This window comes from Nuphar pumila, chromosome 9 (genome assembly GCF_984573655.1).
Source record: "Nuphar pumila chromosome 9, dmNupPumi1.hap1.1, whole genome shotgun sequence".
In the NCBI taxonomy this organism is placed as follows: Eukaryota; Viridiplantae; Streptophyta; class Magnoliopsida; order Nymphaeales; family Nymphaeaceae; genus Nuphar; species Nuphar pumila.
Window position 1 is genome coordinate 97,179,307 of NC_143257.1, and position 17,227 is coordinate 97,196,533.

Consider the following 17,227-nt stretch of genomic DNA (forward strand, 5'->3'; position numbering starts at 1 on the left):
GGGATTTCCAAACTCTACCCATAGAAAAGAAAATTATAGGTTGTCGATGGGTCTTTAAGGTCAAGACTAAGAGCGACGGATCTTTGGAAAGGTGCAAAGCTCGCTTAGTCGCAAAAGGATATGGACAAGAATATGGAATTGATTATGAAGAAACCTTTGCTCCCGTAGCTCGAATGGTTACAGTTAGATGTCTTATTACTATTGCATCTATTAAAAATTGAAACATTTTTCAAATGGATGTGAAAAATGTTTTTTTAAATGGTGATCTTAACGAAGAAGTATACATGGATGCCCCACCAGGCATGAAGATTCCTCAAGACAAAGTCCTTCGCCTTTGCAAGGCCCTCTATGGCTTAAAACAGGCCCCCAAAGCTTGGTATGACAAGTTTACAAGTGTAATGATGGAAAATGGTTTTTTCTCATGTTATACTGATACTGCTCTATTTACTAGAAAATCTAACGCAGGAATTGTGATTTTATTACTCTATGTTGATGACATGCTAATTACAGGTGATGATGTTCAAGGAGTCAAGGGCATTAAGTCCGTCTTGACTTCAAAATTTGAGATGTCAGACTTGGGTTTTCTGACATATTTTCTTGGAATTGAGGTTGCCTATTCCCAACGTGGTTATTTTCTATCTCAGTCTAAACTTGCTTGTGAGATTATTGACAGATCAGAGATTTCTGATGACAAAGTATGCGAGACTCCTGAAGTCGTGGAATCAAAAATGAAGATTGACGACGGAGTTCCTCTAACTGATCCTACTCCTTATAGGCAGCTGGTAGGGCCTTTAATGTACCTTAGCATTACTCGACCTGATTTGTCTCATGCTATACACATACTGAGCCAGTTTCAGCACGCTCCTACAACCGTTCATATGAGTGTTGTCCTTCGTATCATCAGATATCTGAAGGGAACAATAAACAAGGGAGTATTTATATCCTCTTCCTCTGAATTAAAATTACTTGCTTATACTGACTCAGATTGGGGAGGTGACCCTAGTAACCGTCACTCCACCACTGGCTTTTGTGTTTTCTTAGGTGAGTCCTTGATCTCATGGCGATGTAAAAAGCAACAGAAGGTCTCTCTGTCATCCACCGAAGCCGAATATAGAGCCATGGCATCCACTACCATGGAAATTGTATGGATTCGACGCCTTTTGGAAGATATGGGAGTGTTTATCAGAGAACCAACAAAGTTGTGCTGTGACAATAAAAGTGCAATCTATATTGTCAAAAATCACACCTTTCACGAGCAAACAAAGCATATAGAGATGGACTGCCATTATGTCAGGGAAGAATACTTGCAGAAGGTCATTGATTTACCATACGTGACGTCGGAGTATCAATTTGCGGACTTCTTCACGAAAGCTCTTTGTTCGCCCAGATTTCATTTCTTTCTTGACAAACTTGCGGTTATCACACCGTAAGTTTGAGGGGGGGTGTTAAAATGTATACTCAAAAACATTATTGTAAGTATAAATATATATACTTATATATATAGAGATACGTATACATATATCATATATATACGTATCTCTATATATAAGTATATATATTTATATATTTTATCCTTTTTCTCTTTCACCCAAAAAGGGTATTTCTGTCATTTTACATTTTGCGCATATTCCATTTGGAATATGTTGTATTTCTTCTTTTATTTTTTGTAATTCTTTATTTAATTTTTATTTTTATTTTTTTACCTTTTAAAAGGGTGCATTGGGGGTCCCCCCAATAGAGTCGTTGGGGGGCCCCCAACGGTCACAATTGTGACCGTTGGGGACTCCCCAACGACTCCTTTGGGGAGCCCCCTTGTGCACCCCTTTGCTCTTGTATAAATAGGGGTGTTCCCCCTTGTTGTAAAACAAGCTTGAGAGTCTCAAGCATTTGCTTCTTTTATAAAATACATGCATTGTTGCATGTTTATTATTTTTACGCTTTTTGCGTATTTTGTTCAAGTGTTGTGAGAGTGCTTTCGTGCACTTCTTTTATAAAGTGTTTATGCTTGTATGCGTATTGTCTCTTCATAGACAATTTCACAGAATGGTCCAAGTGTTAGCCTTTTCTAATGCATCTAGTTCTGTTCTCATAGCATCTATCTATTCTACATGAGAATAGAACGATGGTTCAACATATGATTGAATCAATGCAATTGTTGCCTTATATGTGGATGAAAAAGATTCGTAAGACACAAATTTATCAAGAGGTCTAGAAATTCTAGACGTCCTTCTTGGTGGAACTTCGGAATATTTTTCTAAGGCACATGGAAGATTTTGTTCTCTACGTCTTGAATATTGTAGACTAACATCCCTATGGGTTTGCGCTCCATTATCAACATTATGTTCAATATCTATAGGACTTTAATCATTGTCAAAGTCATATTCACAATCCTATTCATTAGATTTTGAAGTTAGATCAATTAAAAAGGAATATCCAATGACATTCTTTGGTTTTTTAAATTCAAAGAAGCTTTCTTTTTCTAGAAAAGATGCATTTTTTGACACATACAATTGTCTATTTTGAAAATCAAAACACCTATACAAACAACTACGCCTTCATCACAAAACAATTGGGGTCGGCAATATGAACCAAAAAAGAAAATCATTCTAGGTCTTCCACATGAATCCTTCTCCTCCAATCATTTCTATCCAATGCCATGTCCTCGGTGAGTTTCAAAGCATTCATATCCTTTCCTATCATCTCCATCCATGTCTTCCTAGGCCTACCCCGACCTCTTTTAACTAATATATTTTCCCATTTCTCCATCCTTCTAATTGGAGCATCATTAGGCCTTCGCCGAATATGTCCAAACCACCGTAAACGATTCTCTCTCATCTTATTTTCAATGGGTGCAACGCCTACCTTCTTACGTATCTCCTCATTCTGAATCATATCTTTTATTGTATTTTCACACATCCATCTAAGCATACGCATCTCAGCTACACTCATTTTTTTAATATGATGTCTCTTGGCAGCCCAACATTCTGTACCATATAGTAAAGTGGGCCTAATAGTCGTCCTATAAAACTTTTCCTTCAACCGCAATGGCATTCTACGATCGCACAACACTCCAGTTGCACTTTTCCATTTCATCCACCCAACCTTTATCCTATGATTTACATCTCCATCAATTTCTCCATACTTTTGAATGATAGATCCCAAATATTTGAGACAATCATCCACCGGTATTTCTTGCTCACCAAGCTTCACTACACTCCCATCACTACTTTGTTGCTTACTAAACCGACATTCCATATAATTTGTCTTACTCTTACTCAACTTAAAACATCTTGCTTCCAATGTCTGTCTCCATAATTCTAACTTAGCATTAACCCCAGCTCTAGACTCATCAATCAAAACAATATCATCAGCAAACAACATACACCACGACACATTTTCTTGAATTGATCTCATAAGCTCATCCATCACTATAGCAAATAGGAAAGGGCTTAAAGCAGATCCTTGATGTAACCCAACCGTTATAGGAAAATTGGTTGTCACCCCTCCACAAGTGCGGACATTGGTTACTACTCCATACATATCTTTAATTATACTAATGTACTTGAGAGAAACACCTTTCTTCATCATTGTCCACCAGAGAACGTCCCTAGGTACTCTATCGTATGCCTTCTCCAAATCAATAAAAACCATATGCAAATCTTTGTTCCTCTCTCCATTTCTCTCAATAAGTTGTCTAAGAAGATGTATAGCTTTCGTAGTTGATCTTCCAAGCATAAAACCAAATTGATTCTCCGATATCATGACAACCTTCCTCAAGCTAGACTCAATCACCATCTTCCAAAGTTTCATAGTATGACTCATGAGTTTTATACCATGATAGTTTGTGCAATCTTATCCTTATTCTTATATAGAGGCACCAAAGTACTCTTCCTCCACTCATTAGGCATCTTATTTGTCCGCCAAATCAAAACACCTATAGCCTTTTTTATTATCGGCATATCCTAAAAAGACACATGCGATTCCACGAAAAGAGAGTTTGTCATTTTTGTTGGTGAACAATAAACATTTGCATCCAAAGACTCTTAGTCTATGATAGTCAGGAGACAAATTGACAAGTTTTTTAATTTGAGTTATATTCTTTAATGAGGAAGATGGCATTCGATTAAGGAGATAGGTAGCAGTTAGGGCAACCTCAGTCCAAAATCCTTTTGGAACTTGATTTGCAATTAGCAAGATCCTAGTAGTTTTCATAATGTGCCGATGTTTTCGTTCGGCTAGGCCATTCTGTTGTGAAGTGTGCGGACACAATATGTGATGTGTAATGCCGTGTAAATTAAGATAGTGTTTGAATTCTTTGGATATAAATTCTCCCCTTGAATCAGTGCGAAAGATGAAAATATCATTTTGAAATTTATTTTTAATCATTTTATGAAATATTTGAAAGTGAGCAAAAACTTTAAATTTATGTTTAAGAAAATAAATCCAAGTATGTCTAGAAAAGTCATCAACAAAAATGACATAATATGTATAACCACCTTTAGAAATAACTGGTGCAGGTCCCCAAACATCCGAATGTATTAACTCAGTAGTCTAGAAGAGACAAAAGTTCTACTATGAAACGGTAATCTTTTCATTTTGCCAAGAATGCAGTCTTTATAAGAAAAACTTTTAGAATTACAAAATTTTCCCAACCTTGGAAAATGTTGAATTTTAGACATGTGAGGATGGCCAAGTCTTTTGTGCCATAAATCTAATTCTAATTTCTGAACATTATAGCAAAATGCATTCTTGAGCAATTCCAAAAATTCCATATTATACTCCTCCTTCTCTATGGCCTTCACCCAATCAGCTTCCCTAAATGGCGATCATGTACCCAACAACCATGAGAAGAGAAAAAGATATAACACCCATAGTCAGATATTTGATAAACAAATAAAATATTCGAATTTAGTTTAGGGATATATCCTATGTCACACGGACTCGGTTAAGGAGGTGCCGCACCCGAGTCGACACGCCCCGACACGGGTGCGGACTCGGGTGCGGCTTCGGACTCGGTCAACGCCGAGTCGGACTCGGTCAACGAGTCCAGGCCGAGTCCGTCCACATTTTGGACTCGGTCAACTTTGACCGAGTCCAAAAATGTCCCTAAAAAACCAATTTTTTATATTTTTTATTTAAAATATATATATATATATAAAAAAAGGCACAGCACAAACTGTGACTGTGCTGCGTGACTGTGACTGTGCACAGTCTGTGCAGTGTGCACAGTCACAGTCTGTGCACAGTCTGTGACTGTGCACAGTCAAAGTCTGTGCACAGACAAACAGACTGTACTGTCAGCTGTGGCATTTTAAAAATAAAATAAATTATATATATATATATATATTTTTTTTTTTTTTTTTTGCCGAGTCCCCGTGTCCAAAAATTTTAAAATTGTGACGCACTCGTGTCGCACCCGCACCCATGTGACATAGGATATATCTAACTTCTGTGATAAAAAAAATTATTGAATTTTTGAGAATTTTCAAAGCATTCTACTCATTTTATTTCAAGAGATGTACCATCATCTGTAAAAACCTTTGACACACTTGAGTTATTTTTAAGACATTCGGATAGATTATTGACATTTGAGGTCATGTGAAAAGAAGCACTAAGCCAAGGGAAGTTACCTGAATCAAAGAAAGATGCAACAGTCGCTCCAGTTGAGGAGGATGCCCCTTTGAGAAGAGGTTGAAGGATTTTCATCAATAGAGCTATAGATACAGGTGCATCTTAATCTTTTGATTACAATTCAATGGATGCAACTCTTTTTTCTTCTCTTCTTTTTAACTTTGGACATTGAGGCCTATAGTGTAACGACCCCAACTCATCCCCTTTGAAAATGCGGAAAATTTTTTTTTTTTTTTCTAAATAGTGCGGAAAACTTCCCAGAGACCCGGGGTCCTCACAGTTCCAATTCCAACTAGATAGCCATAAACCACAAAAGAACTTGCAATTGACATCCATAAACTAACAATTACCTTTATTCATGAATTAAAAACTAATCTCAAAAATAAAGTGTATGTCTCAAGTAACCACTGATGACAATAAGCAAATAACAAGAACACTAGACTGAAAAACCAAAATAAAGAGCCACTCTGTCCACAAAGAAGACTGTCAAAACTCGTTGTGATTCTCGCGCCCTCGCAGTAGTTGTCGACTTCACTGATCACCTGTTCCTGCGAAAAACCAATGAAGTAGGGTGTCAGAATCGAAATCCTGAGCACAACTACTTCTTAATGAAACAAGTGAGATAAAGAGTCAAGATGAGATATCATGCAACAATTAAGGGAAATACATACAGGACAGTTTATAGCATTTGAGAATTTATTCATGCAACAATCATAAATGCTAAGCATGCAAGGACAGTAAAGCAGTAGCATCTACTAAAATTTCAGCATGCAACAAGAATTAAACATTCAACACTTACCCTCATGTACTGAGTAAGGAAACCAGTAAAGTATGCATGATCTAATGCATAACAGAAAAAATGCATGTCTTTTATGCAATGCATGAATCATTTTATTATCTTCCATTTAAGTCTTTTGTTTCCTTATGCATGCCTATTAAATGCATACAACTTTAAGTTTCTCTTTTTAATTACCGTTGCCCGCGGATACACCAAACGGGTACAAACCCCGAGGTTAAGTTAGGTTCCCAGGATAGCTTAGCACACAATTTATATTTTATTACTGGGTTCCAACTTAGCCCTCGACCGAATCACCTTCGGAACATTAGACCTCCACATCTAATGTCGGGGACACAAGGGACACCCCACGCCCACAAGTGCCACTTCCTTGGTACCAAAAAACAACAGTTGTGTCAAACACACCACTCCCGGGTAAAGTGGCGGACTCTCCCTAAAACCGTGGTCAGGAGAAGGAACCTCAATATCGGGTTCAGGGGACCAAAATTACGCACACGGAGTTTTGTATCCTCACAGTCTCCCCAGGACCGGATTTCTAAGATCCTCATTCTCCAGATGGGTGATCCCAGAAGGTATATTACACTGTGCTTTGTTATTACTTTTTAATTAATTTCTTAAGTTTTGCAACATCATATGCAAAAAGAAAGATAAAAGCTCGCATCTACCTCGCGAGAGCTATCACAGGACTCCGGCCTGTGGAAACATATAGAACAGTGCAATAAAGCTGAAATATTAATAAAGCATGATCTTTGCAATGCATTGAAATGAATGAGGGAAAACAATTCCACAACTCGGGTTTACCAAACCCTCGATGATTCATCATGATCACCGAAGCACTGATGCAAGAATCATAATCATATGTATGCAGTGGTATTAACATGCCTGCAAGGGATAGTCATATACGTACCAAATTAACTCATTGACAATAAACATGAAATATGACATTCCCATATGCAAATTACACAACCCATGTTATACCCCATTTTTCTGTGCATATGCATGGTATGCGCATGCATGCATCTTTATGCAATTATCACCACATATGGTTCTAATCATGAATTGTAATGAGATGAACAAAAGAGCATTCATGTGTTTATGTATATGCAACCACACATGTCAAGTCCATAAATAAGTAAGCACTCAAACAACTTTGTCATGGAGTAATGTGTAAACATGCTCCAACACACATATGCACCACATCAACGCCTAACATATGTGGAAATTAAAATTTCAGGTACATGACTTATTCCCAAGGTTTAACATGCAGTAAGAGATTTAAAAATCCTAACTTTACTAATCGCAACCAGCCATGTTTTCATAATTTAACACACTTATGTCACTAGCATGCTACAATACCCACATGAGAAAAATTATGTATCTAACAGCGCAGCCCAGCCGACCCGGTCGGCTGGGTCTGACAGGGTATTCACAGGCCCATTTTGGGCCTGTGTATGCTGCCAGGAAGCCCCTCCTATACAGAAAAAATTTCTGTATAAAGTATAACAAAAGAATTTTCTCAAGGCCAAGACCAGGCCAGCACCTACTGACGGGGTCGACTAGGCCTGCCCTAGCCCTGCCACAGCCAATCACACACCCAGCCAAGCACTTGGCTGGGCCTGTCGGGTCGGCCAGCAGCTGACAGTCAGCCGAGAGCCACTCGGCTGGCTGCCAGCCAGCCAAACCAACAGCCGATACTTCACTAAAAACAGATTTCAAAGTTTTAGTTGTTTTATTTATTTATTATATTTATTTATTTTTTGAAAGGGCAATTCCCAGCCCAGCCCAGCCGACCCTGTCGGCTGGGCCCACCAGCATGTGCACAGGCCCAGTTTAGGCCTGTGTATGCTGTCAAAAAGAACAGCATACCTGTTACAAGAAAACTGATTTTTTTTTTTTATAAATGTTTTTGTTACAACCCTGCCCAGCCCAGCCGACCTTGTTGGCTGGGCTTAACAGCATATACACAGGCCCAGTGTGGGCCTGTGTATGCTGTCAACAATCAACAGCATAAAAAAAAATTTATTTACGCACAACTTCCTGTTAAAAATATCATGTGTTTTTTTTTTTTGAAAAGGGGAAGAACACCCAGCCCAGCCGACCCTGTCGGCTGGGTCCAAAAGCATACACACAGGTCCAGTTTGGACCTGTGTAGGCTGTCAAAGGTGACAGCAAAATCCACCCCACAAAAACTGGATTTTTTTTTTTTTAGAACACACACCTGCCCCATCCGACCCTGTCGGCTGAGTCCAACAGCATGTACAGAGGTCCAGTTTGGACCTGTGTATGCTGTCAACAACAGCAGCCCCACTTATTTGGAAGAAACTGAAATTTTCTTTTTTTTTTTAAAAGATACCCAGCCCAACCGACCCTGTCGGCTGGGTCCAATACATGTACACAAGTCCAGATTGGACATGTGCATGCTGTCAAAAACAAACAGCAAAACACCTATTTTGCAACATCTGCACCCTAGTATATCATATATATATATATATATATATATATATATATATATATATATATATATATATATATATTTTCTGAAACAACAAAAATACAGCCTATACGAGACGGGATAACGGTGGAAATCGAGGGTCCATTGTTCCCCTATGGATTTCCATCAAAAGAAGCATGGAAAATCCAATCTTTACCCTATTTCTCATTCGTTTCAAGAAGTACCCGTACCTTTTTGGAAAACAAAGGAGAATAGAGGTTGTGGAGGGCGTGTGGCTGAGCTCCGTTGTTTCCAACCTCCTCTTCTACCTCCTTCTCTCTCTCTCTCTCTCTCTCTCTCTCTCTCTCTCTCTCTCTCTCTTCTTCCTGTTTTTTTTTCTCCAGCCAAAAGAAAGGGAAAGGGCTGCCGCCCCCCCCCCCCCCTTCCTTCTCCTATATAAAGCTGGAAACTCTTTAGTGAGTTTCCAGATATTGGTCTCCCACATTAGGGAGTTTCCAAATTCTAGACTCCTTCACTAATTAACATTTGGTTGACTATTTGACCTCCTAATCCTAAAAGGTATGGAATCCTCAATACCCTTTTTAATTAGGGAAGAGGGCTAACCCTAAACCCTCTTAACTCTATTCCCGGAATTAATAAAAATCATTAATTTAATAAATATATTTTTTTGAATTTACTTATTAATAGGTATTCAAAAGTTCCCAAAATTGGTCATGTTGACCCTGGAGACTTTTTATATAATAATAACCCCAATTTAAAGCTCCCAGCTGAATTTAAAGTCATAAAAATGTTAAGCTTGGATTTTGGATCGGATCCGGATCCAAGATCCAAGATCCAAACCTATACTCATACAAGATTTGGATTAAGACTTATATTCATTCTAGATTTTTGGAGGACCTAACTAGGACCCAAATCCATAAAAATTTGGATCCTATACCTTGGATTCAATCCGATCCAATTTCGGATCCGTTCCAACAAACTGCTAAAATTTTAGAAAAACGTGAATTCTGGGCCAACCAGGACTCGGATTTGAAGAAGTAAAATATCATTGCACTCAGAATTTTAAGACGCATCCAACGATATATTTCATGAATATCAAATTCCGAATTTCGCCCGAAAATAACCCGAACTTCGCTTGAATTTCGCTTGAATTTAAAGGTTGAATTTAAAACTCTTTACCACACTTCGATTGGCTTGCCTAGACCCTGATGATGAGACTTTGGTCAAACCCAAACTCTAAGACCTTGGTCTAAACTCGAGCCTCAAACGATTTTCTAACCAGACTTAGCCAAATTTCACAGTTTTCATGAAGCGACTAAGGTCTGAAAACACGAGATTTTACATATAGTGCCCCGGTTCATGACAATAATGACAAATGACTTTTCTTTTGTCAAAGTCACCATTCTGTCTACCAAAATGAGCCGGTTTGTAAGTGCGTGTATGATTTTTCGATCTAGACACAGCTAGAATTGAGTCATCATCAACTTTTGAATTGTTTTTTCTAAGTCTATTTTCCTCCAATAATGAGTTTTTCGATAGTTTCGACAATAGAAGAAACTTTTTCACGATGTAAAAGGGCCAACTTGGTGGATTCAAACTCCGGCCTCAAACCATTCACAAATTGATAGAAATGTTTCATATCGAGTTGCTTTTGGCGAAGCTCGATATCTTCGGCACAATGCCATTTGGGCTCAAGAAGAGCAAACTCTTCCCAAAGTTCGGACAACTCATTGTAATATTCCAGAATGGTTTTATCTTTTTGAGTCATTGTTCGAACTTTGTCTTGTAAATTGCACACATGTGCAATATCTTTAAGGAAATACATATTTTTAAGGTATTCCCAAGCCTTATTGGCATGCTCAAACTTAGCAAGACTAGAGTATTTCTTAATGTTTACGTTATTAATTAGTCATGACATAATTTTTACATGCCCTATCATCCACTCTTTTCATTTCTTTTCATAAGTGTCTAAAGCCTTGCTCTTCTCCCCTTCCGTTAGAGGAACTTCTTTATCATCCTCTATTTTAGTGAGAGATAGTTTAGGTTATGAATCGAAACCATCCACTATACCCTATAACCCTTTTTCCCAAATGTGGTGCTTCATAATCGAAGCCCACATTACATAATTAGTATCATTTAGTTTCATGGGTATGATGGTGATCTTATCATTGCCATCCATCTTTACAAGGGTGAGAAAAGAATAGATGAGAGAAGAGAAAGAGAAAAGAAGAGAAAAGAGTATAAGAGAGAGGATGAATAAGAAATAATATAAATTTTTTTAGCAAAAATTTCTTCAATTGTCTCCTTTCTTCAAAAGAGTCTTCTTGAGCCACGAACAAGGTAATAAAACACCTTTTGCAAGGCACAGAAAGCGAGGCAGAAGTTCTTCAAGATCTAAGATCTCCACGGCTCTGATACCATGTAATGAAATGGTGGTCTTCCACAAAAGCACTTGAATCTACCAAAATAGTATATATTAAAGACACATCAAACAAAACTCATAAAAGGGTATAAATAAAAGAACACAAAATCAAATAATAAATCTTTATTTATAACCAAAATACTTAAGAAGCATTGATACATCCATTAAAGGGGTTCACCCCTATTTATACAAAGAAGAGGAAGAGAGGAGAGCTCATTTTGAGCTCTCCCAAAAAGAGTCGTTGGACTCTTATTATAGCAGTTGGACTAGAGTCCAACGGCTACAACTCAGTCAAGTTCCAACTGAGAATTTGACTGAAAAAATAATCTAGTTCCTATTGAACTAGATACTAAAAAGAATCTAAAAATAATAAAGAAAAAATATGTATAATAATAATATTATTATATATATGTTACAAATTACATACAATTTACATTTTAACACATATGTGCACATGTGTCTGCATCTGGGAGTGTGTGTGTGCCATGTGTGTGTATGTGTGTGTCCATGAATGTGTGTGGTAGAATAAGAACGTAAACTTTGGTACCCTATCACGTTCAAATCAAGTGGTTCAACCTGTAACTACTTGAGTTACCAGCAATAAACCGCAATGAATTACTTGTTGAAACGAGACCTGCTTGAAGCGCACACTAATAACATTATTTGTGTTATGACAAGTCCACAATCCAAGACCTTATAAAGTTTGGATTCAATCGAGATGTCAAGTAAAGAATTTTAAAAGCAATAGATAAAATTATTTGCACAATAAGATACACAAGGTTTATGGTATTTGGCAAATAACATATGTTCATGGGAAAAACCAGAGATGATTTAATTGTGAGAGCAGATAAGATACAATATCTTACATTAGAAGAATAGACCCAACACTTGGCGGCGACACCACCCTCCAAGCACTTAAAAGATGTAACCCCTTTAATATTAAACTTTTCTCACACACTCATCCCTTAAGCAACTAATAAGATCTTACATCTCATATGTGCAAAGGTTACCCAAGTAAACTTTCAAATGAGTTTACTCCCTCAAATACACACAATTGATAGTGATAATATCAAGGTTTCCTCAATGAGGTATTCATAAACTCATTCTCCCTTCACCAACACGTCCTGGATGGATGAGTGAATGGTGACTACCAACCCCATAGTGGGTTGGTGAAAGTTGGTTACCAACCCAATAGTGAGTTGGTAAAAATTGCATGTTAAACATATAATCTTAAGCCAAAATTTGTGATATTTAAGCTACTAATGAACAATTTTTACCTTGGTTTGAATGTCTACAATTATTGAACAAATTTGTCCCCTCTTTTGAGGGTCAACAAATATCTAACTTGTGAGATTAATAAAGTTCTGGCAGTGACAAAACTTTTCAGTAGCAATTGACCATCATCATATCTACACAGTTGTCTTTGGAAGGAATTTTCACCAACTCAGTTTGTCCTTCCTCAATGAACTTGTACTTGGATTTTGGATGATAGACCTGGTTATGTGTTAAATTCAATAGCACTCTTGTTGTCACAATATACCATCACCTTTTCTTGAGAAAACACAGAATTCACTCACCAAACCCTTCAACTAGACTACTTTTGTGGCTTCAATTGTTGCCATATATTTTGTCTTGGTGGTGGATAAAGGAATAACATCTTGTAGTATGTGTTTTCAACTTATAAGTCCACTTCCAAGTGTGAATAAATAACCTGTCAGAAATCACCAACAAAATCGGAATCTATATAACTATTAATCCATCTCCACCCTCATTCTTTTGAAACAACAATCCTTTGTTAGAAATACCTCTCAAATAATGCATGATCCATTTAATTACGTCTCAGAGCCTTTCTAGGATTTTCCATATATCTACTTATAACATGTATTGCATGTGCAATATTTGGGCATTGTGCATATTATCGCATACATTAAGCAACCTACACTATCATTGGGAATTTTCTCCATGCATTCCCTTTCTTCAGCATCCTTAGGACATTGATGTTTGCTTAACTTCATATGTTGCTCAAGAGATGTGCTTCTCGTTTTTCCACCGCTCATGTTGAATCTCTCAAGTACTTTATTTATGTGCTTACTTTGTGAGAGTCATAACTCGCCCAGTTTTGCATCCCTTTTGATTTTCATTTCAAGGATCATCTTTGCAACACCAAGATCCTTCATTTCGAATTCAAAACTTAACAAGAAATAATTTTAGAAGTATCTTTGGCATTGATCAACATGACGTCAACATAAAGAGCCAACACAGTAATTGAGCTATTACTAAGATCCTTTTCAATTTTTCACTAATTGTTTGTAGTAACTTGAATGTCACAATTTTTTGGCTCGAGGATCACATATTTAGCATGCAATCTTTACTAACTCACTATTCAATTGATAATTAACTTTCATCAGTCCACTAAGACGTTGGTAGTCACCCTTCACCCACCCACTAATGGTAGCCTAATAAAGGGAGAATGAGAATATAAATACTTTATCAATGAGACCTTTGAGTTTATTACTTCGGTTGTGTGTATTTGAGAGTGTGACCTCATTCAGGAGTTTGCTTGGGTAACATTTGCATATATGATGTATAGGATCTCTTTAATTGCTTAAGGAGTAAGTGGTGTTCAATCTTAAAAAAATTACGTCTTTAAATGTTAATCTCTAAGTGCTTAGAAGGAGGTGTTGCCACTAAGTGTTGGATCCATTCTTCTAATGTAAAATCTTTTATCTTGCCTTCTCTTATAATAAAATCATCTATATTTCTTCACATGAATGTATATTACTTGTCGAACTATGTAAACCTTATGTATCTTTGTGTGTTTGATTTCATTCATTACTCTCAATATTTTTTACTTACATTTCAATCAGATCCAAACCTTATAAGGTCTTAGATTATCATACCTCAATTGTGGTATCAATGCGCATTTCAAGTAGGGTTGCAAACGGCATGGATTTTGGATTAGAAAATACACTAGGGAGTCGGTTTGGTTCGGATTGGGGACAGCCAAAATTCGCAAAATCACCATCATATATCTGAACCTTTTGCAAACCTAGATTCAAGTAGGTCTTGAATTCAACAGTACTAACTATCAGGCAAAGCAATTCAGAACAAACAGCCAAAATCAACAAACTTAACGATTATATGCACTCTAGTCACCAGTGAGCTCGCTCAGAGACACTGGGGTCCACCAGCAACCAACACATTGTTGGGCAAGTATAAGCCCACGGTCTCATATGCCAAAATAACTATTTATCACTCAGAATCATGATCCCCAACCATTCCCCAAACTCAGAAGCATGCCTATTTCAAATCTTCTGATGTGTCTCAATACCAATGCTCCTACTAACAAGCCTTTCTATGTCCATATGTACATAAATTCACTTGAACATCAATTGGAAGAAGCTAAAAATCCAACTCCATCAAAACCATCATACCAAACTCTCACAAAAACCAAAAAATTCCACCATAATGCACTAGAAAAAACTCTCTCTACAACTTCTCTCTCTCCCAATGCCAAAAGAAACTCCAATGAATCCCCAAATTTACACTAAATTCCCAAGAGAAGTAGCTGAATAAATAATGTTAATAAAAGAAACCAAATATGCAGATCAGATAGGAAAGGAGAATGGAGAAGGGTGAAAGAAGAATCTGACCGGCGAGGCGGGCGACGTGAAGATTGAGGCGGGCTGTGCTGAAGGACCAATTGTTGTTGTGGCCGTCGGTGGATTTGAAGTAGCAGGTGGAGTGAAAGTTGGGGGCGTACCAGAGGCCGCAGCGGAGGTTGGCGAGGAGGGGGAGATCGGCCCACAGCCCGGAGATCTCGCGGACGAAGAGGGAGTCCTCGTAGATGGAGCGGAGGGCGTTGTAGAGGGAGTTGTCACTCCTCTTGATGCTCCTGCTCGCCTTGTAGATGTTCAGGCTTTCTCCCCACCACACCTCCCCCATTTCCTCTCTCTCTCTCTCTCTCTCTCTCTCTCTATATATATATATATATATATATATATATATATATATATAAATGGGTCGGAGTTTGAACCCTAGTATGAACTGATCCGACTCATAGAATTGGACCGGTAGGGTGAAAACGGGTCGGGTTAGGGGTGAATCCTGACCGATCCTAAGAGGTTATGTTGAATCCAAATTAGAAATACATGTGGTATTACTGGATACGGAAAAAATAGAATAAAACATGCTATTTTTACATGTAAAAACTACATCCTGGTCGAATTTTGGTTTGAATCTCGTTTAGATCCAAATTAAAATGACGATCTGAATCCAACCTAAATCCAAAAGTGATTTGATTGAATATATCTGAATCCGCATTCCTATTTTACTTAAAGAATCCGTATCCAGAAAAAATTGTTGAATAGGACATTCGAATATAGATCCTTTTGCAGCCCTAGATATGGGTTGCATACACCTAAGCTTGGGTCAACTTCAATCGAATACGGTAGGGTTCTAATCTGACCTGGGTTGGAAACAGGCAACGCCCACAAGGGCTCTGATCATATGTTAGGGGTGAGTTGTGAATGTCAAGTTTAAGAGACGTCACATGTTCAAAACTGATGGGTGGCGTCCCTTGCCACAGGATCAAAGTTGGGTGTACTCTCCTGGGTTATAAACCTCAAGGGTTTTACTAAACAGAGGCCAGCCAATGTGTGATCGGTGATGGAGCAGTTTTTTTTTGGACTATAAAAATAAATAAATAAATAAATTTGGGTCGAGGAGGAAGATTAATTTGGCCTATCATATCATTTTTACACGTCAAATGATATTACCAACGGATTCAATTCTCCAGTACCATGAAGATTCATGAGATCCAAATATGTAATTTTACGTGAGATCTAGATACTATCCATACCCACAATCACTTCCAAATAAGATATTGAATTAGGTCAAGCCACGGTTGCCCAGAAGGCAAACAGAAATGAGAAACATCTTGAAAAACGAAGATAGATACAAGGCTTTTTAGCTGCAAGTAAAACTTAGGGATGCAAACTTATCGGATTTCGGATCTTAAATACTTAGGGAAGTTAGATCAGTTCGGATCCAGGACAGCCAAATTTTGCAAAATTGGCTTCCTGAATTTGACCCATTTGCAACCCTAGCAAAACTAGAAACGAGAAATGACCAAGAAACAAAATTGAAAAATGAACCAGGAAACAATTGATAAATGCATGGAAAATGTTTAAACAGAAAAAAAAACTTAATGAGATTTGTATCCCATAAAAGAAAAACATGTTTTTCGAAAATGAGAACTTGTTTTCAAATATGAGAGTTTCCCATAAAATTGGAATCATTTCTTTTATAAAATTTTAGGCATTTTCAAAATGATTCAAAAATGAGCATTTTCTGCTTTCAAATGCCATTTCACAAAAAAAAAAAAACAATTTCCATCGTTGTATAGTGTTTCTAGTAACATTTAGTCAAGCACAACCTAATTCATATCCAATTCATTTTCCTTCCTACACGTGTTTGATTGTTGAAGATAAAATTCTCCCTGTATATTTATTTTTCAAGATAAACACTGTCACAAAATTTACTTAGTGGGTATGGCAATTGAGCTTGACCTAGGTAGGGGCAGAGGTATGCATTGGACGTGTTATCTTTCAAGCAATTGTACTTATTGTAATGGGTATTCGTGAAATTTCACTCTCACGATACAACCGAGTTTTCACCTACTCACGAAGGTTGGCTTGCGTAGTACACTTGGTAAGACCAACAACTTGACAGTGACCACATTGAATAAATGTTTCACTTGAACCAGCTAAATTCTAAACTTAACTAATGCAGACTCTTGACTAAGTCAATGCCTAAATTTATTAGATAGAGAGAGTGAGCAAGCAAGAGCTCAAGGGCTTCTAAGGAGCTTGAGAGAGATAGAGAGATCAAGGGAAGAGAACTCGTGAGAGTGTATGTGTATGAG

General features: G+C 37.5%; 1 protein-coding gene across 2 annotated transcripts in view; it reads right to left on the reverse strand.

The window, feature by feature from the left end:
- LOC149828734 (initiator tRNA phosphoribosyl transferase family protein) overlaps nucleotides 1-15,274 on the reverse strand; it is a 90,969-nt gene extending 75,695 nt beyond the window's left edge. Inside the window, exon 1 of one of the 2 annotated variants that reach the window (XM_090017701.1) lies at nucleotides 14,955-15,274. In XM_090017701.1, coding sequence (XP_089873827.1) covers nucleotides 14,955-15,246 — 292 coding nt within the window. In that variant the 5' untranslated portion in view covers nucleotides 15,247-15,274. The remainder of the gene's footprint in view (nucleotides 1-14,954) is intronic. The other variant, XM_090017702.1, reaches the window with a different exon arrangement.
- Nucleotides 15,275-17,227: the final 1,953 nt, after the last annotated feature.